The sequence below is a fragment of the Condylostylus longicornis genome, unplaced genomic scaffold (assembly GCF_029603195.1).
Source record: "Condylostylus longicornis isolate FDR11 unplaced genomic scaffold, ASM2960319v2 ptg000055l, whole genome shotgun sequence".
Classification (NCBI taxonomy): domain Eukaryota; kingdom Metazoa; phylum Arthropoda; class Insecta; order Diptera; family Dolichopodidae; genus Condylostylus; species Condylostylus longicornis.
In genome coordinates this window covers 7554137-7578904 of record NW_026578024.1, presented here as the reverse complement: position 1 = coordinate 7578904, position 24768 = coordinate 7554137, and the positions used below count along the sequence as shown (strand labels likewise).

The window sequence follows — 24768 nt, the reverse complement described above, 5'->3', positions numbered from 1 at the left end:
ACGTGATTATTATTTTTCTGTTGTTGTTGCTTTCATTTGTGGCAATTGAATTTTCATTAAGGCATTATTTTCTAGCTTTATAATTAAAAAGTAAAAAACAAATTAAAAAATATTTTAGGTTTACTTTTCTTTTGTGAGAAAAGGAAAGGGTTAATTTTTAAAATAATTTTTTTTTTTTTCAATATTTACTTATTCAGAATTTTTAATTTAATGGGGTTTTCGCTTAATTAGTTCTAGAATAGTTCTAGCTTGTAGTACATTCGAAAATTCACGCTATACATACACTGAAAATATAGATTGTTCGGAAATTACTGGCTGCAATAAAGTGCGTTCGGAAATTCAATCAGCAAATAAAGAAATGTTAGAAATGAAGCGCAGATCACTAGTATAAATTTTAAAATGGCAGATTCAGATATTGAACGTTTATTAAAATAAGTTTTCTTAAGTCTTAAAATCTTGTTAAAATTTCCTTATTTTGCAGGTGAATAATATTAGAAGGCGAAAAATATTGGGATACGATTTCATAAACAATGTCATTTCTATTATTTTCGAACGACTGATTATTTAGAAGCTCCAGAATTTTGCGACTTAGAAGTTTTAGTTCTAGTATAGAATTTTTAGAGTAGCATAAATAAACGAAAAACCCCTATTTAAAATACAGAATGCATATTGTAGTTCCTTGTAAACTTTTCATTTCGGTAAATTATTATAAGAAATTTAAGATAATAATTTCTTTAATATTTTAATTAATTTGTGGTTGAATGCGAATATATAATTTGTGTCTATACCTATAATAAGATTAAAATTAATTGTTTGCTATTTATAAAGGTAAAAAAGTTATTTAAAATACATGAATAGGGACGACGACAAGGAACGACACAATAAAAAAATATTCTATAAATTTTGTATTATAAATTTTTTATGGTTAAAGGTTGTTTTCCGTTTGCTTTACAAAAATTTTAAAAAATTAATTAATTGGGTTGAGTTTTATTTTGTTTTTCGCTTTCTAATAATAATTTATAATATTATATATTTTAATATAGTAAAAATAACTAGTTGGTAAGTCTATTAGAATTTTTTTTTTCTTCAATATTATAAAATAAAATATATAATTCGTTTTTCAATTTTTGTTAAATTTAAATAATATTTAATAAAAAAATTAAAATAAAATTATTATTCTAAATTATTTTAAATATTATAAAAGTATAGGTATTATTTTTTATATTTAAATATAGTTTACGATTAATACTTCGTTTCTGTGTTATTTTTTTTTTAATTTCTTTTTCAAAATAGTATTTTTTTTTTTTAAATTTTTTTTATTTTCCATTTTAAAAATAGTTGTTTTCTTTATGCTTTCTTTTCTTTATTATTTTTTTCTTCTTCTTATATGCATAATAATATTAAATTTACTTTTATTCTCTTAATAATCTATATATATATATATATATAGGTATATAAACTTATTATCAGTAATATTTTAAATTTTTAAAATAAATGCTATAATTATTTCTATATATATATAGGACAAGTTATACATATACATGGATAAATTATTAAAAATTATAAAGGTTAAAAATGTTGTTTTTTTTTCTTAACAAAACATCGAATTAAAACATACAATTTATGTGCATTTATATAATTAATTTTAGTTATATAAAAGTAATTTTAAAAATCAAAATTATTATTTATATTTTATTAAAAAAATTATAAAAAGAGCATTTAGGAAAATAATGTATTATTAATAAAATTGATTAAGACTTTTCAAGATGGCAGCTTTTTGACGGCAATTTAAAAAATTTAAAAATTTTCATTAAAATAAAATAAAATAAAATAGTAATAATAGAGAAATTCATTAAAATGGTTCATAAGGAAACCATGATTAAAATATAAATTTAAAGAACAAATAATTATTATAATAAAATCATTTATTTGGATACAGGATGAAAATATTATATTCAAAATAAGTATATATGGACAGACAACAAGTCTCAGGTATTTTTCATTTTTATTGTAAATAATGTACATAATTTTATTATGAATATAATTTTGTATGCTAATTCAAATATGCTATCATAAAATTTATATATACGCTCAATTCTATATTTGAAGATCAAATTAAATAATTAAATACATTCAAAATTTCGTACAATTATTTGCGATAAATTTTCAAATTTTCTTGTAATTGTTTTTAATATGAAATAAATATGAAATTGTAATTGGTTTAATATTAATTTTCTTATATTATCGTGTACAACCGAATTCTTATTTAAAAAGTTTATTCGGATATTTTAAATAAATTTTGAACATAGTGGCGTATATAACAGTTTTTAATATATTATTGTTGTTTTTTTCTTTTTGTTTCAAAAAGCACACGAATTATTCATTTTAATATTTTTTTTTTAATTTTTTGTTTTACTTACATATATAAAACATTTATTTTAATATTGTATAAATATTAATTAGGTATATTACATATATATTATAATTTGTATAATTATTTCTTAATTTAATTATAACTAACTGGTATATTATATAAAGAACTTAGTATATATATACGTATAATTAATTATGAAACACATAAATTTATTAATTAATTATTTTAATTTTAATTTTTTTCTTGTGTTTTTTTTTGGGTTTTACTTACTTAATAATTAAAGACAAAAAAAAAACTTACGGCAAATCTTACAGAAGGCGATTTTTAATTACAATTATACATAATTAATGTACAATATTTATGTATATAATATGTATGTATTTTATTTAGTACATAAATTGAATAAAATTTTCTTAATATAGCTATGCGATAAAAATTATTTTTTTTTTTCAACTTATTTTTATTTATACATAATTTAAATTATTTATCATTCAATAATTTGTTTTAATTATTTATTATGTAAAATATACACAATGTATTTTTAAAAAATCATATCACGTTTTGGAAAAAATAAAGAAAAAAAAAATATTTTTTTTTTTAATTACGAAAAAAAAACATTCATTCTAACTAGGATTTTCTTTTGTATGTGTGTGTGTGTGTGTAATTATTAAATAAATTAATACAAATTAATGTGCATATATTCAACAATTGAAAATAAGAATGTCTTTAATGAATGATAACAATTTGATCGCCAATAAATATTATTTTTAACTTTCTCTTTTGCCAAATGTATCGTTTTTTCGATTGATGTTAAACCCAATTTTTTAGCTTTTTCACCAAATCTCATTAATTGCTCTAATTGATAATCTTTATTCATGTATGTTGTAATGGCATCAACCATTTGATTTAGTGTTGCAAAGCCATCTCCATAACTAAAATGAATTTTAATAATAATTAAAATAATTAAAAAATAAATTTTTTTTTTTTATTGTGAATTTATTGTTTAACTTACTAATCTCTTATTTTTTCAATATTTGTAACTAAGAAATCGAAAGCGATCTCGTATCCAATTGAATTTTTAGCAACAGCTGAGAATGCTCTAGCACCATCTTGTTTACGAATACCGGATTCTGGATTAAGTGTCATATTTAAGTATCTACAATAAAATAAAATAAAAATTAAAAATTTATTTAAATTAATTTTTATTAACATAAAATTTGTATTTCACTGTAGTAGCATAATATTATAAACATAATTCTGTGTTTTTTCCATATAATTCTTTAATATAGTGAATAGATCATTTAATATTGTGAATTCTTATTGTCTATTCGTTGTTGTGAATATTATAATCAACAATCAGATTACCCATACTACTTAGAAGGAATCTATCTATTGTTGATAAATTTATTTAACATGTTGCTACAGGTATTTTAATTTGTGTTTATAGAAAACAATTATTTGTAATAGGAGTCAAATGTTTCTAAACATTGTATACAAATATTTTGAATAATAAAATATTCTCGAAGGCACAGATATTCATTGAAAAAACGTTGATACAGATTCAGATACATGATTTGACAAATTATTGGTAGGAGGTTCTATGGTGTAATGGTTAGCACTCTGGACTTTGAATCCAGCGATCCGAGTTCAAATCTCGGTAGAACCTGTGTCGAATTACTTTTTTTTATAAAATTTAAATTTTAAAAGTTTAAAAAAATTTTCTTTTGCGTATAATTTTTTTTTTTAATATACTGAAAATTAAAAATATTAAGTGCAGCAAAACATTAAAGTCGAATTATAAAGCATATTGTGACGTGTAAATAAACCTATTTTATGAATATATATTTTCAATGATGAGATTTGGGAAATTAACTATATACTAAGAAAAACTGAAAATATCATTTGAAAAACTTTATTAAAGTGTAGTGATATTAGGGGGCATAATGTAGAATAGTTCCCAAATTAAAAAATTTGAAAAGTAATTGAGTTTGAATCACGCATTTATTAATGATTGGGAACCTTGTTTACATCAAGTGAAATAAAATAGATATCCTCTAACTTTCAAATAGCAAAAATATAATTAATTAATTTACATCCAAATGTCTAAAATTTTTATCTAAATATTTAGATATTAATATAATTAATAATTATAATTTTTATTGCGATAAAAAAAATTATCTTTATTAAATGAAAAAATAATTTCATACAGGTTCTACCGAGATTTGAACTCGGATCGCTGGATTCAAAGTCCAGAGTGCTAACCATTACACCATAGAACCACACATACCTCCTTGGTCAAACGTATAATATCAATATTATCACAAATTTCCCCTTATTCAAAATTCCTTATGTTATTTGTTGTCTTCGCTAAAATTTAGTAGACACTTTTTTCACTATTAGCGCTGCTAACGGCGAACAATGATTCAAATATTTGATATGGAAAATTCTTGGTAAGTAATAACACAAACCAAATTATATATTTTTTTAAAATGAAGAGAAAAATATTGAAAGCTTGATATAACCAAAGGTTTGTTCATTTCTATTCCGTCTACCATGAATTGGTTGCTTTATGAAGTTTTAATTTAATAAATTTGCGAAATAATATATTTGAAATTTATTTTAAATTAATTAAAAATTTTAAAGATAACTGTATAAAATATTATTTAAATGTGTTAAATTTTGTAGATTTCTGTTATTTTGAGTTGAAATTTTTGTAAAACTAACAAGTAAAATGATTATTTTTTTCCGAATTCTGATTTTCCAATTATTTCTTACTGGAAAATGTTAGAGGAATAAGAAAAATATATGTATGTAGGTACATATATCTTTCAATATTTACAAAATTCTATAGTTAATCTCATTATAGTTATATGAGATATTTTACACCACACCTCACATAGGTTCTATGGTGTAATGGTTAGCACTCTGGACTTTGAATCCAGCGATCCGAGTTCAAATCTCGGTAGAACCTGTAGGATATATTTTTCTTTTTTTTTTTTTGGAAAATTTCATAATATCAATAAAATTGTTTTTTTTTTTTGTGGTTTCTTAATAAAGTTTCACTTACTTTGCCAAAAGCCATGGTTTAATTGTACAACCCATTGCCGATAATAACTGTTCCCGTTCTGTTGAACTAGTTGTTGCATTATACTGTTTATAAGCAAAATACCATTCAGCATGAGATCCTTCTTGTAAAGCCATACAGTATACAGTTTCTTTTAGATTGGGTGAAATCCTGATATTTTATATTGATAAAATAAAAAAAAGCAATTTGTTATAAATTTAGAATTTAATTGTATATACGATAAATTTATTTAAAACTATGGATATGAGTCAATATTTTAACTATTTTTTAAAAGACTTACATAAATTCTTTTGGTTTTGACATCCATTTTCTATAAATTAATTGAGCAGCGTTTGTACAACGATCATAATTAAACCTACATGATAAACGAACAATACGCGCTCTATGATTTCTTTGCAAATGTGTTTCGGCTGCTGGATCATTAAAACCATAAAATTCGAAGGCTTCTCTAACGAGATATTTCATAAATGCCTACATAATTTTATAAAATTTTAATATAACTATGAGTGTATTTTTATAATTTATATCGAAATTTTACCCTAAATAATTCGAAAGCTGGTTCTCTTTGCATTTGATATGTTAAAAATGTTAAACCTTCTTCGGCAGCAGCCCAAAATAATTCATCTTCTTTTAAATTTGGTAATTCCATTAAAAATGTTAATGGTATATCATATGATAAGTATTCAGCTTTTGCCAAATGTAATGAATCATCTAAAAGTGTTGCCCTTACAATGCTAGGTAAATCAAGGAATCGAGTTTTTAATGCGATCCATGATAAATAATCATAATTGACACGATAATATCCAGCTCGATGTATATTCAAGTAAACATATTTATTACTTGTATTTAATGTTGGAAATACATCTGGTATTATAATATGATCATCGGTATTTGTTAGCCAATATGTTTTAAATTCTGATTCATAATTATGATCATCTGTGGCTAATTGTATTGGTACAAACCATTTACTTTCATCTGATTTGTCACCATTTGGTAAAATGTATCTAAAAGAAATGAAGTAAAAAATTTTTATTAAAAGAAAAAATAATTAAAAATTCAAAAGAAAAAAAATTTACCGTCTCTGTTCTACAATTAAACTTTCATTCATTCGTGTCACATTAATAATTGGATAACCTGGTTGAGATATCCATGAATCCATAATCTCTTTAATATTACGATCTTTATGTAATGTATCCAATTCATGACCGTATTTTGTCATTATATCCCATAAATCATCGCTATCAGCATTTTCATATTGAAATTTCGTAAGAAATTCATGTAAAGCTAAACGAAAAGCTTCATCACCTATAATTGAATTAACCATTCGTACTAATAGACTTCCTTTCGAATATGTAATACTATCGAAAATTCGTCGTATATCATCGTGATTTGTTACTGGAAAACGTATCTCATGGGAGCTTAAATCAGAATCTTCAGCCATTGCAGCACGAAAATCATATATTGGTACGGTTTCCATAATTTGCCATTCTGGATAAAGCTAAAAAATTCCATTTAAATAATAAAATTTTTATTTTCTTAATAAAATATTTATTTTATAGTTACCTTATCAATTGCTAAATAGCTCAAATAAGTTGCAAAACCTTCTTTTAACCAAAGATCATTCCACCATTTTTGTGTTACTAAATTACCAAACCATTGATGTGCCAATTCATGTGCAATTGTTAATGCAACACTTTCTGTATGCGATGCAGATGACGTACGTTCTTCATCATCCGGAACTAATAATGATGAATCTCTGTTTTAAATGAAAAAAATAATGGGAGGTTAAGCGTTTAATTATAATTATTATAAAATACATACATATGTACATGCATATGTATCACAAAATGTCTGTATCAATGTTATAAAATCAATTAAAATCCAATAAAATTTTTATTGTCTCTTCTCTTTTTTTTTTGAATTTTGAATAATTTATACAAAGTTTTAATTTATTTCTCTTTCACATATGCATTTCTTCTCAAACCTCATAGAATAATCTGAGTTAATAACAGGAAAATTTCATATTCAACTTGCTTTTGACAGACATGATAAAAGAGATGACATAATGTCTATGGAAAGATCAATTATTATTATTGCCATGGCTATAAAATTTTTTTTCTCTTTATTATTTTATAGTTGATTTATACTTGACGATCCAAAAGAAAAATTACTCTTCCAGACATTTTTATAAGTGTTTTGCTAGTTTAAGTATTTTTTTTTTGTGGCTTTCAGCAGATAATTAGGGAAATTAGGGGAATCAAAAATTTTTTTTAATAGATTTCATCAATCTCTTAACTATGTACAGATAGACAGCATTCTGTAGGGCACATTTGAAAGTCATAAATTACCAATCTTTACAACTAGTTTAATTTTGTTCTTGTTTGGTCTTTTTATTTTTAGTATATTGCTACTACTTTACTATTATTTTTTATGATTTTGACCTATAATGAATTAAATTAAGTTTTTTTTGAGCTAGCTGGCTAGTTGAAAATTAAATAAAATTTGAGTTTTAATGCAGTCTATTCGTTATGGATTTTAATTATGAGCTAAGGAAGAGAAATTTTTTTGATAGGGAATTAATTTTTTTATAATGAAGTTTTTGAACTTTTAATTTTCATAAAATTCGTCAAAGGGTTTTTAGTTAAAATTATTTGACTGATGACACTTGCATTATAGTCTTATTAATTAAACGAAATTTATCAGATAATTTAAATTTTTATTGAAGTTAAAAAACAATTCTTTGAAATTATAAAAGCTTTAAATTATGAAAGGAAGAAAACTGTTCTCAATAAGTGTGTTATTCTGTTAAAATGAATAAAAAATGAGTATTCTCTGAATGTACAGAAGTTCTCTTACGGTAGTATTTTTTTTATATAAAAATAGACATAATGTTGGTATTGACCTAATTTGTTTACAACTTTAATTTGATTTACTACTTTAAATTTAGGGAGCCGCTCATAATCCACTCATTTCGTTTTTTTTTTTAATGAAATCCTCCTTGAACAATGGTCAATACTTAAATTCTCCTAATAATTGAAAATTTACGTAAGTTTCGATTGACGTGCTGTCGAAAGCTAACATATTATACAATACAGGTTATTTTTAACTTGTTATATTTTATGTTGTATTAAGAATCTCGATAATTTACAAGTAAATCTTGATCGTCAATAATAATATTAATTACTTGCATTATATTGTAATATAATCATTATTGTGTGAATAACAATGAAACATAATATTGTTAATTGACCAAAATAATGCTCAAATAATTCACAATAAGTCATAACACATACAATAAAAAAAAAACAATTTATGATTTATTTCTTTTGTGATCAAATAAAAAATTGAAATTCAATTTATATATTGTTTTTTAATTAAATTAATTATTTCTTCTATATCAATTTCAAATAAGTTTCAAATATAACAATTTCTTTTCCAAAAATCTATTTAACTAACAATTAATATTAATTTTTTATACCGAAAACTACAATTTAGATTTTATTGTGAATATTGTAATTGAAAAATTTGTTTTGTTGCAAAGAATAAGTTGTTAAAATTACATTGTTTTATTGTCACATAATAAAATTGTTATATTCGTATTATACTTTAGCATCTATACCCCTAATAATTGTATATTACATGTAATTTTAAATTTTTAAATAAAATTTTTGATTTTATTAATTTAATATTTTGAATTATTGAAATGAAATAAATTTATTTGAATCTGTGAAGCATGTATAGTCATTCGTTTCCCAAAAAAAAAAATATTTTTATGACATAATAACAAAATGTGCTAATTAATTGCTTTACATTATGTAGGAAATTTTATTGCTTTACAGTACAAAAGTAAAGCCCGCATTGTATTTCTATTGTACAATAATCGTATATTTTCAAAATTATTATTATTTATTTTTATAAATTGATTTACATAATTTGATTTAATGCCGTAGTTTTGATTTTAAATACAAGTAGTAATTATAAAGGAAATGATTAATTCCATTATTGTCTGGATTAATATTTATGATGATTTATTTGTGATTTTTATGGAATAAAAAAATTTGGAATTTAAATTCAATAAATTTAAAACAAAAATTTGTGAGAGTAACAACTGGTAAAAAATCTATGAAGAAATCTTTGGAACCAATTAAAATGCAATTAGCAAAGATTCAAATTTGATTGTGTACTTTTCTTTTCCAGAAAATTTTTTAAGAGAATTTCAAATTAGAAAGTTCATTTGGATAGTAGGGTACAGTGAGTTTACGGTAGGCTCGTCACCTATCTAGTAATGGACGTAAGAAAATGACTTAAGAAACTGGTTCATGGTTATCTACAATATCACGCACCAGCCCTATGTTCCTTCCAGGAGTGTTGTTTCTATAAGATTTTGTCATTTATATGCTAAATTTCAGTAAACATTTTTAAATATTTAGTGAATTTGTCACCTTCAAGAACAAAATTATTGGATATCTGCAGAATTTTATATATTTTTGAAAGAAACGAGTTAGGTAATACGAAAACGTTCCTCTCACTCGAAAACTATATGAATAGCCTGATACTCATTCACTTTCTCATCGGGTGATTGAGCAGCATTAAGTTATAAAATTAAAAATTGAAACTGGAACTGGTACAATTAATTTCTGTCATACTTAAGACATCTGAGACTCTACACCGTATTTGACTATATAAGGCTTAACATGACATTACAAAATATAATTTCATACAAAAATATTTCTTAAAACAATAAAAACAAAAACCAGTATCAACAAAACAAAAACAAAAACAACTTACCTAAATGTTATTAAACCCCAATTTTCCATAGCTCCAAAACCAAAATCTGGTATTGAAACTAAATCAAGTTTTGGTAGTGCATAAGGTATTTCAAAATAATTTTCAAAAAATGGCAAAACTCTACGGGTTAATTTATATGCAAATCTTGTCATTTTTGATGCTTCTTGTCTAGCCCAAATTTGTACAGTTGGTTTTAAATTTATGTCATTTGTTAATGTAGTTAAATTCATATTTGATAAATTTGATATGATAAATGCAACTAAATATGTTGGCATCTTTGGTGTTGTATAAAATTCTTTTTTAATTAAACCGGGTGCATATTCGCTAGAATAATAAAAATTTAAACAAAAAAATTAAAATTTTTTATTTAAAAATTAATTTACCTCTCAAAGTACATATCTGTATTTGATAGTATCATTGATTTTGATTGATCATGAACGATACTTATTGAGAAATTTGCCTTTTTATCTGGTCTATCGATACATGGAAAGGCACGTCTCGCATCAATCGGTGAAAATTGAGTACTGATCATCGATCTATTAAAATTAAAGAATAAAATATTTAAGTAAATAAAATATAGGTGCAAACTAATATTTCAATTAATATTTTAAAGTTAGCAGAGGTCATAGTCACTCTATAAGTGAAATGTGCAAGAAAGATGATAGTTCAGGAGAATTTTTTGTAAAACTGATGGGTGTCAAATTTCTTTTCGCGTCTTAACGTTTTGTGAGAGAGAATTTCTAATTGAACACGAATTCAAAGTTGTATGAAGTTTTGTAATTTTATGTTAAAGAGAGTGTCATATAATGTTTACGTTCAGTTAATTATCAATTTGTTGTCAAATTTATGTCAGTTAAATTGAGATGACAAAATAATAGAATTTAATCGGTTTATTTACGCAATTAAAATAAGTGCTATAAAAGACATAAATATAACAGTATACTTACTCTTTGTTTCCATTTAATGCATTTGTATAACTTGTCTTATAAATTCCTTGTAGTGTATCTGTTATTTTACTTATAAATTCAATATGTAAACTTAATGTAACTCTTTCATGATCCTGTATACCATTCAATATTTTAACATAATATGTTTCCATATCTCTACCATAACCTTTTTCAAATTCAACAGCTTCATCTTTATCGGTACGTACAACTCTTATATCAATTATTGTTATATTTTTTATATCTAATAATATTGGATATAAGCCCTTTACTTTTAGATCTCGAACAATGTCAATTGAAACGGTACCATTTGTTGTTGATTTTTCTAAATTTGGTTGAATTACCAAACTGTAAAGAAACAAAAAAAAAATATAAATTAATAAAATTAGTAAAAAATTAAAAAATTTCCTTAAAAATTTAAATTGATTTTTTGTATATAGAATTTTGGTAAAAAAAATTTTTATTAACTCTAATTGGTAGTTAATTAAAAAGATTTTATTTTTTTTTTCGTTATGGGAGAACAAAGGCAAAATAAATTATATTTGATGAGATTGATTGCGTAGACAGAATTTGGAAAAACATGCTGATAATGCTAAAATTAAATATGGAACCGCATGTACAAATTGAGTTCAAAGAATTTTGCATTAATTTATGAAATTTAGAATTTGAAGAATTCATTTTAAAAATAAATTTTAAGTGACTTTAAGTGGATTAAATGACAAGTTTTTTTTGAATGTAGATTAATATTAAATTATTTAAAATCTGTTCAAATAATTGATTTTAAGCTTCCTTACCCTAAATTTTTGGGTTTTGTTAAATTTTAATTGATGGTAATTATTTAAATTACAAGAGAAACTTCTTATTATAATAGACGCACACGAGTATAACAGTAATTTAAATATTTGATTCATATGGTATTTCGAGAAAAATTGGTAAAGGGATTGAGAGAACTATTAAGTTTTCTAAATTAATTTTTAAATTTTATTGAATTTTGTTTTCACAAAAATATTTATTAATTTGCTGTATATCAAAGTTTTTCAAAATCATTTGTTAAAACTCTGTTATACTTAAAATTAATTGTTATATTATTTGTTGTTTTATGTGTATGTCATGTAATGTGCACATTTTTTATAGGTTAAGGTAGACTTATACAAGAAAGCATCTTAATTTTTATTTAACTTCTTATTATTAAAAATATTTTATTCTAGGCTAGAATCAATTATCATATAAGTTTCTATAAATTGTAAATATAATTTTCATATTTTTATTGATTTCCAAAATCCAAAGCGTTTTTCGTGCGTTTTCAATTCAATCGAAATCAAAAAAATTTTTCCAATTGCACCAATATTGACCCGAATTTGGGAGCGTTGGCGAACAAAATTTCTTCAGATTACTAAAATTTAAAAGTCTGTGCTGTATAATATTGGCCCTCTTGGAAAGAACGAGTTAACTGAAAAGCATTGCATGACTGATTATTTCCAACAATAATTTTCATTTGTTTAATCAAGTGCGGCAGTTTGGATAAGCGGGTATGGTTGACACTTTGTTCCTGTATAATAAAACTTTCACTTTTCTAACTTTAAGTTATGAAGAGAGTGAAAAAAAACAAAAACTACCTCACTTAATTACATTGAACTAAAATGGATTGCAATGTCAATAAAAAGTTTTGAAAAGATTTAGATGAAAAAATGAAAGAAAAAACTATTGATCCAATTAAGGGCTTCCATAATATGTACATAAACACTTTTTCTATATACTTAGAAAAAATTTTTACAAGAAATTGAAATTGAAAGAAAAACAAAGAACCTTTTTTTTTCACTAACGTTTTATTTTAATAAAATTTCACTTTTCAATGGGCTTTGTGAATTGATAAAGGGCCATAGCGAAAGAGAAATTTTGTAATTGTAAATCAATCATGCGTTTATACACAGAAAGGGATTAATTGTTTTTTTTTAACTGTTTTTTTTTTTAGAATGGTTTGAAGGTCAGTTTTATATTTTCCCATTTTTTAAGTTTTTTAATATTTTGGATAATGAAAACGTTTTCCTCTTTCTTTTTTTCTGCTTCTGGAGATTTAAATTTTAATCAAATGATTAATGGCACAAAATATTTAAATAATTAAATAATTAATTTTTCGTGTTTCTTAATTAAAAATTGAGATTTATGATCAGAGGATTAAGTAAATATTTGGAATATAAATGTACCTACTTTCGTAAATCTTATGAATGTAAAGTATAGTCTTGGTTGAAATTAGTATAACAATTCTAATCAACTCATTTACCATTTAATCATACTTAGGACCCATATTTTAAAAGTAATTAATTTTTGAAGAAAAATCATAATTAGCGAAAAAGGATTGCTAAAACTTGTTTTTAAATAAATTTTGTTAATTTAATTGCACAAAAGAGTTACCGTTTATCAAATGATTCGTAAAATACATGTGCGTCTCATTATTTTTCAAAATTTTAATAATATTAATAATGTCGAAATTAATAATATTGCTCAACTGTACAATAATCTATAAAATTATAGCATTAGTAATTCTAAAACGAAATAGATGTATTTTTAATATATGAAAACCGATATAGGGTATAATGCTTTTAAAGCACATAGTTGCGAAACATTGACTTCACAGATTGTTAACGTGATCTTGGTAATAATCAAATTTTGCAAGCGGTAGTTTCGGTTGGCCGTAAGCATAGTGAAATTAGTTTACCTGCTCATATGGTTATTTTCGCTTCGGTTTGAAAAAACATCGAAAATGGAATTGCGGAACATATGTATATGAAGCCTATATGAATTCAGAAACGATTAGGAAGTAAAACGAACAAATTTTAAGGGCAGTAATAATGGCGGTTTCGACAGAGAAGATTTTGAGAGTAATGCCAACGAACGAAAATAATTGCAATATAATAATAGCAGAATCAATATGAGTGTATGATAGTGTAATGATAGAAGGGGAGACTAAAATTATAGACGATTCAAAAGCGGTAGAAATAATTAAAAAAAATTCAGGAGGGTTAAAGAAAAAAATTCAATAATGAATTGGAGTAGCAGCATCGTTCTCATGTAAGATGCATGTAAAATCATCAAATGTCACTACCCATCAATGGAAGAAATTTTTGTGCTTATGAAAGTTTACGTTAAGCAAAAGTGATATTTCTTGATTCACCAAACTGGGCGCAGAAATCTATTTTGATGTACAAATACCTTTGTTTTTGATTTCCGTGAAAGATATACAAGTGGTTTCCGAATGCAAGGAACTTATATTTTTTCTAAAGAAATAAGCATGTGTTCATTTTCGATATTTTTATTTATTTTTCAAAAAAATTATCTATGACAACCACAACACTAATAAAAATCTAATCATGAATATTTTAACATGCAAATGTGCAAAGCTATGGAAAGTTCATAAAACACATTCTTTCATAGTTATTCAAAATTTAAAAACGTTGAAGGTTGCGATATTTTACAATTATTGTTTCAATAATTTCTTTATTATTCTAGTCATACACAACTTATTTAAGAGATTATTAGAAGAGATTAAATAGTTGCATAACGAACAATTACATTGTTTTTTTTTAAGGAAGCACAAAAACTATTGTTGCTTTGTTTCAATTCTAAAGCATTATTTTATGTGTAAGTCATGAAGACCCTATCAATGTTTAAATATTTGTACACCTAAGGTCTAAAATTCTAAAATCTATCACTAGAATCTTTTTAAAATTTATATTGCAATTTATCAAAGAATAAAATAATTTTTTTTTATTCCTTCATTTTTGTCTCTTTACTTGTCATTCTAAAGAATTTTAATAGATTTCCTACATTATATTTGAGCTCGCATGTTACATACATACGTTACGTACATAAATGGTCATTACTTTTACACATGTAAACTGTAAATGTACTTTTAGTCTAAAGCTGATTTAATTATCAGAATTTTCATGATAAAATGTCATTAACCACAATATGAAATTTATTTATTTCATTTTGTTTTTTTTTTTTTTCTTAACATGTGTTAAATTAAAATAGATGCAATAATAATTGCATGTAATGGAGATTAGAATCTAGTATAACACAAAAAAACTGGTAGAAGAGAAAATCAATTTCATCTAACACGCACTGCAAATCACTTTAATGTCTTTATAGTGCATGGGTCAGATAAGTGAAGAATTTTAAATTTTAAAAAATAAATTGAAATCATCTTTTACATAAGGCGTAAATTTTATGCGAATTTTTAAAATTACATACACCAGTTGGAATTTTGTGGTCGAATTTACAATTTGCTATCGTAAAATTTACATAATAATGTTATCATTTTTACTTTCATATCTATATACATATGTATGTACGTACTTTAATTAATGTAGAATAAATTTAGAAGTGAAACCAAACAAGCAACTTTTAGGCATATTAGATCCATAGATTCTTTAGATTCCAAGCGAACCGAATGCGGCACGGGGACATATCTCCTGGACCATTCGTGTACAGTAAGCATACTAAGGCTTTGTGACTTTCCCTCGTCTTGAGCAAATGCACGCAAAGTTATTGACGGATATTGAAAAATAGGGGAATTCACAACTTACTTATGACAAGGAGTCTATGAGCCAAATTGGACCATGGGACTTTCCTACAAAAAAAAAAATCTCACACAATAAGAATTTAAATATCAAAAATTTTTAATTGCAACATTTTCACATTAAACGTTTAAAGTTTTACAAAATGTTTAATTAAACTGCATATTGACAACCGTTTACGTATACATATGTACATACATGTTCACAAATATAAAACTGAAGCGATCAATATCATTTGTGCATATGCGATCGAAAACGTCATATTATTTTATATTTTGTAGAGACCTCTATGGGATTTTTTTTTAGATGGAATGCACGGCAAAATGCATTAAAGAAAATTCTTGTCACAATTTTAATGTTTGATTTTTTTATTTTAGTTTTTTGTTTTTCCAACATTAATTCGCGTATATTTAGTACAATTTACTTTTTATTCAAAACTTCAATAATAGGAAAAAATAAAATCTGTGACGCCAGATGTAAAAGAAATTAACATTACTTGTTTACAACTTTTATTTCCTTATTCGGCCGCTTGTCTTTTATCATTATAGAGATTGTAAGAACATTTTGTATTTGGAAAAATTTTTATTGAATTTAATTACATAAATACATAGAGTAAAGATAATTTTTAAAAATTCTTTTTCAAAAAGTTTCTCAAGAGAAAGAAACCTAAGCCTAAAGCTGAAAACATTTGACAGCAGCTGTGTATTAGATTTTCTTCTCTCTTTTAATATGACGTAATCTTAACGCTATGTCAACTTTTTATTATTGAATAAATAAAATATTTTATATAGCGTTGTTCATATAAGAAAATATGAAAGCCATTTTCGTTTTTTTGTTATTCTAAAAACTAAGATTAAATTCAATTGAAGAATATTATGAAAAATAAATGTAAAAAAACAAGCGATTAAAAAAAAGAGAGAACCGATCAATTCTTTGATTTTAAAGCGATTACATTAACTGCACGCGATTTTATTTTTTTTGGCTCTGTTTTGTTTAAAAAAAAAGAAAAGCGAAAATATTTGCGTTTGTTTGACAGACTGATTCTTATTTATTTCAATTGAAACTTTCTCTTTTTATTGTTTTTCTCTTTTCTCGGGAAATACTCAAACTTAATGCTATAGCGTTCATTTGTTTGTCAAAGCACGCAATGTATTTGTTTCTTTTATTTTTTTTTTATATTAAATGGATTTTCAATACTAGGAACGTGCACAACTGATGTAAAATAGAAATTATAATTGAAATTATAGTTGTATACACTGTAATGCAAGTAATTTTTCATGTATATTTAGTGTTATATGGGGTTCATTAAATAAAATTTTTAAGTTATCGATAAAGTTCACAAAACACGCATCTATACAGTGACTTCATTTTACTAATACGTTTAGTAGTTTAATACAATAGGGGCGAGTATTGTGATAACGACAAATTCAACATTTATTCAAAGGGGAAAACATTTCCCCATGGTAGAGAATCGTAAAGAAATTTTTTTTAGTGAGATTTTAATCTGCCAGTCTGTTCTTTTCTCATACCTGCTAAATGCGACTCAATCAACTCTGATGAAACTTAATATTTATGAGTTTTTTTTTTTTAATGCAAATTATTATGCAGTTTTTTGAGCACTTTCATTTCCAGGACCTGGTTCTTCACTACAGTTCACATTAACTTCACTAAAGTATTTAATGCATTACTGAACCAATTTCTTGATTTCCCATAAGACAACACAATTTGTTCCTAGAACAATATAATAAACTTATCGGAGATATTGGGTATCAGAAACAGAATCTGCGAATATCTTGTTCGGTATTTTTAGGGATATCTAGAGTCATAATCTAACAATCTTGAAATAATTTAGCAAACAAAACATTAACTTTATTAGTAATATTAATGTAATATAAATGTTATTTTGGAAATCTAGAAGGTGGTCGATTATGGGCTGTTCACAACATACTTTTTTATATAATTTTTTATATATACATACATACATACATTTAATTCAAAAGTATATTTTTCATAGAAATAAATGCAATCAATGATAAAAACGTGTGATATTTTTGATGGAGCTAATATGGATTTGAATGTTAAAAAAGCAATAAAATGAATCATTTAAGTTTGAAATTTTATAAAGTATTATAAAAAAAATATTAGAGAAATTACGTTAAATTTTAGATAGCGATAAAATTAATCCTGCAGGACGACATGACAGAGTGAATTGCATGCAATTGCACACTTTGTTTAAAGTTTTTCCCAAAACAAATGCAAAACATGTAGCAAAAGTAAAAATAAAAAACCACGTGTCGTTAAAAATAAAAGTTCAAAACCCCTATTTCGGAATATAGGTTGTAATTTTCTTGACAATCAAGAAATATATTGCAAGCTCTCATAGTACTCATAGCTGCCATTTCACATGTTAATTGTGAACAATTAACCGTGCATAATAAAGATTTTTCAAATTTGTTACAAGCTTTGAAGCCGAAGTGAAAATCTGCTCAAAAAATGTTACCAGACTCCAACTAAGAAAATTTAGATCAGCATGTGATTGTATTCTAAAAACGAATCCATTATGCATATTTCATAACGGCAAAGTAAATTTCTGCAACTCTGCCACTCTCTGTACAACAAAATTTTACTATGCAGCTCTACAATCCTGTAAATTTCATAATTAAATGAAAATTTACCATAATATTTTTCAAAAATAAAATTAATACTTTTTACTTATGTTTTTCAAAGCACATAAATATTTTGCTGAAACCCTGAAAATGAGTTCATTTTTGCAATTTAGTAATATTAATATTTTTGTTTTGTTTCAGACGAAATTGAAGGTCATAAGTTTAAAATTAAATTTCAATCGTTTTCAACTTTTCATAAAATAATTTGTTTTTTTTTTTTTGTTTTGTTTCTGTGTTACAATATTAAAATTCTTAAAATAAATTTTCACTTGTTACTGAAAATTACTGAATTGCTATTTGTATATAAAATGATTGCAGTCATTTTACTTTTTGAATTGAAATACAACTTTTATAGTATTTCGGAAAACAGTAAAACCGAATTATAAGTACCAAGTAGCTATTATTAAAATTTATAACTAAATTGAATATTTTATTTTTATATTTGATTTAATCAGATTGAATGATTCTAATAACTTTTCGGAAAAATTTAGAAGTTAGCTAATGTAGCCGACTGAATTTTTGGCTGTGACATATTAAATCCTGCTATAATAATTAGTTGGTGATGTCATATTGTAAAATTCCAATAAATTTCAGTTATCGTATAGCCCGACTGTAAGATTACGAAGTAGTAAGTATAATAAATAATTCGATTAACACCTTGGCGCCGGAGGTCAGCACAATTGTGGCATAGTGTTAAGGCAAAGGAGTCAATTGCAGATCAATCAATTAGAATAGCTCTCAAATTCTTGTCGTTGCAAATAATTTTGCTTTTATAAATTTTTGGAAATTCATGAAATAAATAAGTCAAATCGGAGATGTCCGACAATTTTTAATATTATTTTATTGATAGCATATAATTTCAATTACGAGATTTAAATGGTATTTACTGTAAATAATAATTGTGTAATGTAAATAATAATATTATATTCAATCGTACTGCATTTATATTCCTTCCAAAATACATACTTATAGCTTTTAAAGTGATTCAATGCAACATGCAGGAGTAAAAACAAAAAAAAATATAAGAAAATGAAAATGAATGTGGGATGCATGATTTTGCCAACTTGGAAAATTTTATTTTTTCCCCATATTTTGAATTTGTGTGTTTTATTTTTTCTTACTTTTTAAATACTTTGAATATTGTTTTAATTTTTCCTTCTAGAATTTCATTCTAAAATCACTATGAATTCAGCAATGTATTCATTAAATATTTACAATAAAATCTATGAAATTTACAATTTTCTCTATATGATATACATACATACATACTTATGTACATGTGAAAATTTTAGAGAATATTTAAAAATCTAATGTAAAAATATTTTTATTTTTAATTTTTTTTTATTAAAAAAATTTCCTATATTATGAAAATTGTATTGTTCGTATACGAGTAAATGCGCATTTGGGGAACACTTTACTCTATATATGGAAGTATGAATATGCGGGCCATGGAATGATATTAGAAGCGTTATACCATTTCTATTAGTCAAATTTATTGGGTGTGTTTGGTGTTTTATTAGAAACAATGAATTTTTTTTTTAAAAGGGAGAGAGATAATAATGTAGCTATGGGAATAAAAATTGTTTAAAATATTTTAATTTTTTATTATATGTGCATATAAGAGCTATTATATTATACAGTTATGTTATAGATATAAATATATTTTGTGGATTAATGGAGTATAGAATTCTGTAATTTTTCATGTTTCAAAAATTTATTTTATTTTCAAAACATTAAGGAACTTTAAAAACAAATAAAGTTGGGTCAAACCAATGGTTTGTATTGTAGCACTTTTCCCTTCAACAAGTGAAAATTCTGCTTTTAAATACAGTCTATGTATAGCTATCACACTATTAAAATTATTTTCATTCAAATACAAACTATTTCTAGGATTGCATATATTTAGGATGACGCATATATGCAGTCTTTGAAATAAAGCAAAAATTAATATAAAAAGGGGTTAACATAATGCTCGATTTTAAGGGTTAATTGTGTGAGTTAAGAAAAATAATTATATTTTTTAATTTCATGGAATTTACCGTTAGCTTTTTGCGTTTATAAAAATTTGGAAAAGCTTGCGGTTTCGGAAATATAAGGTGTCAAAAATTCAAATTTTACGAATTTCAAGAGGTGATAACTTGAGAGGGGGTGGAGATGGAAAAAAATTTTCTTCTAACAAAATGAACTATTTATTAATATCTAAAAGCTCCTAAAATTTCAAGCTTCTAGAGTCTGGGGTGTAGAAGAAAAACGACATCAAAAATTTGGAAAAAAAAGACTTTAAATAACGGTAAATTTGAACGGCCATTTTGTTTTTCTTAAGTTGAACTATAGTATACCGCGCAAGGGGAAGCAAGCCACTGCCTTTCTGCGTTTGAAAAATTTCAAAAATGCTTATGGTTTCATTGCAACAAATATTTAAAAAAGGTCATTTTTAGGGTTTTGGGGGGGTATATCTTCTAGAGGGGGGGAGATAGGTAAAAATTTTGTTCTACGGAAATAAGTTTCTAGTGAAGATCTATGTACGTATTAAATTTCAGCTTTCTATCTTCAAAGATGTAGAAGTTTTGTAAACAGACACACGGACGGACGGGCGGACGGACGGACGGACGAACAGAGTGAAACTAATAAGCACTTTTTTCAAAAAATTTTTTGGAAAAGTGCTAAAAAAAATATAATATATAAGAGTGAAAATTGAAAAATTATTCCTAATTTAGAATATAATTAATATTATGCCATGGTGAATAAGTGTGTATGGTGTATATTTCAAGTATTAATACAGCTATATGTATAGGAGAGAACGTAAATTTTTTAAAGGGTAATAAATTATAGTAAGATAATTTCAATTGGTTTTACACCTGTTTGGGAAAAAAAAAATTCCATGTTCTGGGAAATAAGGGATTTTTATGGTTGGAATATTAAAACTATTTATAAATTAATCGATTTTTCTTTTTATGAGTTCTGCGCTTTAAATAAATTACATGCAGTTTTTTATTTTTTCAAAATGTTTGAGTTTATAATTCCAAATTGCAAATAAAATTTAATATGTGAGATTTTTTATTTGAAAATTATTATTGCTGCATACATTTTAATTTTAAAATATTAGGGAATCATTGTGCTTTTTGCTTATTGGGGGCGAATGATATCTATAGTGTATAGAATTACCAAAGAGTAAATAAGAAAAAAATAGAGCGATTTTTGAAAGTCATGTCACTTTTATTCTCAATATACAGTGAAATCTTTGGATAAATAACTAAAATAAAACTTCATTAAATGAAAATTTCAATTAGCAAAGAAAATTCAAACACTATAAAATCAAATTAAATTTATAGCGCTTAACGAAACCCAAAATGGAATTAGATTTGCCGATTATATTGCATTCTAATGTTTTAATTCGTTGAAAGTCAACTTATCGTCAAATAAAATAACCAATTCTTTAATGCAATCAAGTCTGTTAACCCTACCTTTATTCAAGAAATAGTTGAAAATTATGGATAAGAATCGACGAGTGTAAATTGCAATGGACCATTTAGAGATGTTAAGGCAAAGATTATTGAAATTTTAGCAATTTACAAATAAATTTTGGTCACACTACAGGAGTAGAGCACCAGTAGCGGAATTTTTCTATAAATTTTTATATCGTAAACAAATGACAACCCTAATTCCAGCGTTTTTAATAAATGCTGATTTGAAGTTCCATAGTGCAATGATTTTAATAAGAGGTATTTGATTTTTACAGCAAACAATATATTGATTATATACAAATGGTTTCTTATCTTTAATCAAATTATGCTTTAGTTTGTAAACTTTAAAATTAACAAACTGATGTACATAGACTCCTTTAGTTAAGAAGTATCTAGTATGTAAAACTCAAAGGGTATCAAACGTATTGGCATATATTAAAAATATTCAATCCGTTTATTTAAATATTGTAGAAGAAATAATTATCTAAAAATATTTAGGCAAATATTTTACTAGTAATTACCTACATAGGCATTAGAACATTTTTCTCTTTTTGATTAATTTTATTATACAAAATATTTGTAAAATGACTAACTTTTTGAAAATTCCCATGTGTTTTAAAATCAAAAACTTTAAATAGAAAAATTCATTCTTAATAATTTTCTATTTAATTCTATGAAATCAGTGCTTTGATTTTTTATTTGCAAAAATATTTACTTAACCAAGTTTGTGCAATAAACAATAATTCCATTTATCATTAAAAAAATATTATAAAAAATTTCTATAAATAACAAATAAAATTGCGCCTGTAAGATCTATATGGATTAGGTTACTCGTATAATTGCAATCAATGGTGTTATATTGAAAAAAGTTGTTGAACTTTTATTACAATATAATTGAAAGGTATATTGCTTGCGACTCTTTTATTGCAATTTTTTTATTATCTACTAGAGCACATAGAAATTGATAAGCTATCTTTAGCGGAATAATGATTTTATTTATCGATTCATTAAATATTTATAGAATAAACGTGACCCAGTCCGGTTTATTCTGTAAATATTCCAATCTATTGATCACCAATTGAAAGTTCAATTCAAGTAGAAGAAATAATTTCAAAAATTTGTTTCGGATATACAAAAGTTAATTTATTATAGCATGATAGTAAAGTTTCAAAAGTTAGTTTAGCATGATAGGCCATCTTAACTCGACCCATAGGATCTTGTGCTCAGCCTACATGAGCGTTATTTCTAGACTATAGACGAATCTAATTTATGCATTGTGAAAATTCGAACGGGGTTAGAAAGTCAAACCCGAAGCAGCTAACACTCAAGTTGGTCACAGTTTCACATTCGCTTACAGTATGCGTTCAGCGAACTCTCCACCTTGCCCATCCTTTTCAGGTGGATCGCGGAGAGACTTCAGAAGATCGAAATAACAGATCGTGGAGATCATGGAGAGACAATCTCAAGTGGATGAATCCAACTAATAGCCCTAAGTCTGGGCGACCCATACCGCTCAGCTTGTTCTCCACGTACTTTGAAGAAGCAAAGAATGTTAATAGTCGTAAAAAAAAATTATTATTGCCTTCCTATTTATGCCTTATACAACTTTGTGTCGTTAGTAATCGTAATTACCCGACACTGTATTACTCCGACAATACTTTATTAATTTTGTCTAAACTATTGGCATTTATACCAAACAATATCATTTGGTAAAATTCAAAAGTTCATTACACTTACCAGGCTTTATTTTATTAAAAATTTTGAAATAAATTTAAAACTATTTTTGAAATTTTAATACCATAGGGATTAAATTTGCAATTTTTCGTTATCAATAATTGCATAAGTTTAAAATAATTTTGTATTAATCATAAAACTATAATTTACAAAATCCACATAAGCATATTATAGCATAAATTAGCGTGCTTGCAATATTAAGTATTAAATATGCAATTATAAATTAGACTCCATTATAGTGAATTTTTTTTTTTTAGAAAATTTTGAAAATATTACTATTAATTTGTTTCTAAGCACGTAAAATTCATTAAAAATTTTTTGAATTGCAAAATGTGTTAAAGAATTTCGTTAAATTTTAGTACATGCTAATGAATTTTATGATTTTTAATGATATTTTAGCGTTCCTAATGTTTGAATTTAAAATGTGTTATTTCAACCTTCTTGTAAAAAATCTTATGAAGTAATGTGGTTGCCTTTATATTTAAAATATTACGTGTGAGTAAATTTTGAAAGATAATTAACTATATATAAATATATTCCGCAATATTAAGGGAATAACTCACGAAACTTGCCCGAGACCTGTAATGTGTTTAATATTCTAAAAATTATTTGTTGCACTACGTGTGTATATAGCAAAGTTTATATGTTGTATAACATAGCAGCCCGCAAGTCAAAATTTTTTTAAAGTAGAACAATAGTTACCCTGTTTAAATTGGGAAATTTAGTAAATTTGTCAAAACAAGAAGTTTTGAATTTTGTTGTGTTATGTGTGTGTGTGTTTTTTGTTGCAACTTCAAATATTTTTTTAGGAAGCCCCGTTAAGATTTCTTATGTGAATTGTAACATAATTGAAATTAATTTTGTATTACAAAGAATTTAATTTCATTTCAGAATTTTCGACAAGAGTTCAATATGCAATTTACCATTTCACCTATAAGGTGCACAAATTGAAATTCCAATAAAGTTCTTAACAATTTGTGCTTTTTTTTATTTATTTTAAATTAAAATAAACAGAAAGTTGATTTATTTGAAGATGAAAAAAAGAAATAGATTCCAAGACTGCACTCCAAAAGAAATCAATATTATTAAATACATTTTATTATATGTATAGATCAAAAATTAATTGTGATGTTTGA

General features: G+C 24.7%; 1 protein-coding gene and 3 non-coding genes across 5 annotated transcripts in view; 2 read left to right on the top strand and 2 right to left on the bottom strand.

Annotated features, from left to right (window-relative positions):
* Positions 1-2493: 2493 nt before the first annotated feature.
* LOC129612117 (aminopeptidase N) overlaps positions 2494-24768 on the bottom strand; it is a 108217-nt gene continuing 85942 nt past the window's right edge. The window contains exons 7-16 of one of the 2 annotated variants that reach the window (XM_055525647.1): positions 11195-11539; positions 10631-10783; positions 10248-10571; positions 7023-7215; positions 6536-6957; positions 5998-6463; positions 5740-5930; positions 5442-5609; positions 3387-3530; positions 2494-3306 (exon numbers count right to left, since the gene is read on the bottom strand). In XM_055525647.1, coding sequence (XP_055381622.1) covers positions 3051-3306; positions 3387-3530; positions 5442-5609; positions 5740-5930; positions 5998-6463; positions 6536-6957; positions 7023-7215; positions 10248-10571; positions 10631-10783; positions 11195-11539 — 2662 coding nt within the window. In that variant the 3' untranslated portion in view covers positions 2494-3050. The remainder of the gene's footprint in view (positions 3307-3386; positions 3531-5441; positions 5610-5739; positions 5931-5997; positions 6464-6535; positions 6958-7022; positions 7216-10247; positions 10572-10630; positions 10784-11194; positions 11540-24768) is intronic. The other variant, XM_055525648.1, reaches the window with a different exon arrangement.
* Trnaq-uug (transfer RNA glutamine (anticodon UUG)) lies at positions 3969-4040 on the top strand. Its single transcript has one exon. It is a non-coding gene; the product is annotated as a tRNA-Gln (tRNA).
* Trnaq-uug (transfer RNA glutamine (anticodon UUG)) lies at positions 4582-4653 on the bottom strand. Its single transcript has one exon. It is a non-coding gene; the product is annotated as a tRNA-Gln (tRNA).
* On the top strand, positions 5274-5345 carry Trnaq-uug (transfer RNA glutamine (anticodon UUG)). Its single transcript has one exon. It is a non-coding gene; the product is annotated as a tRNA-Gln (tRNA).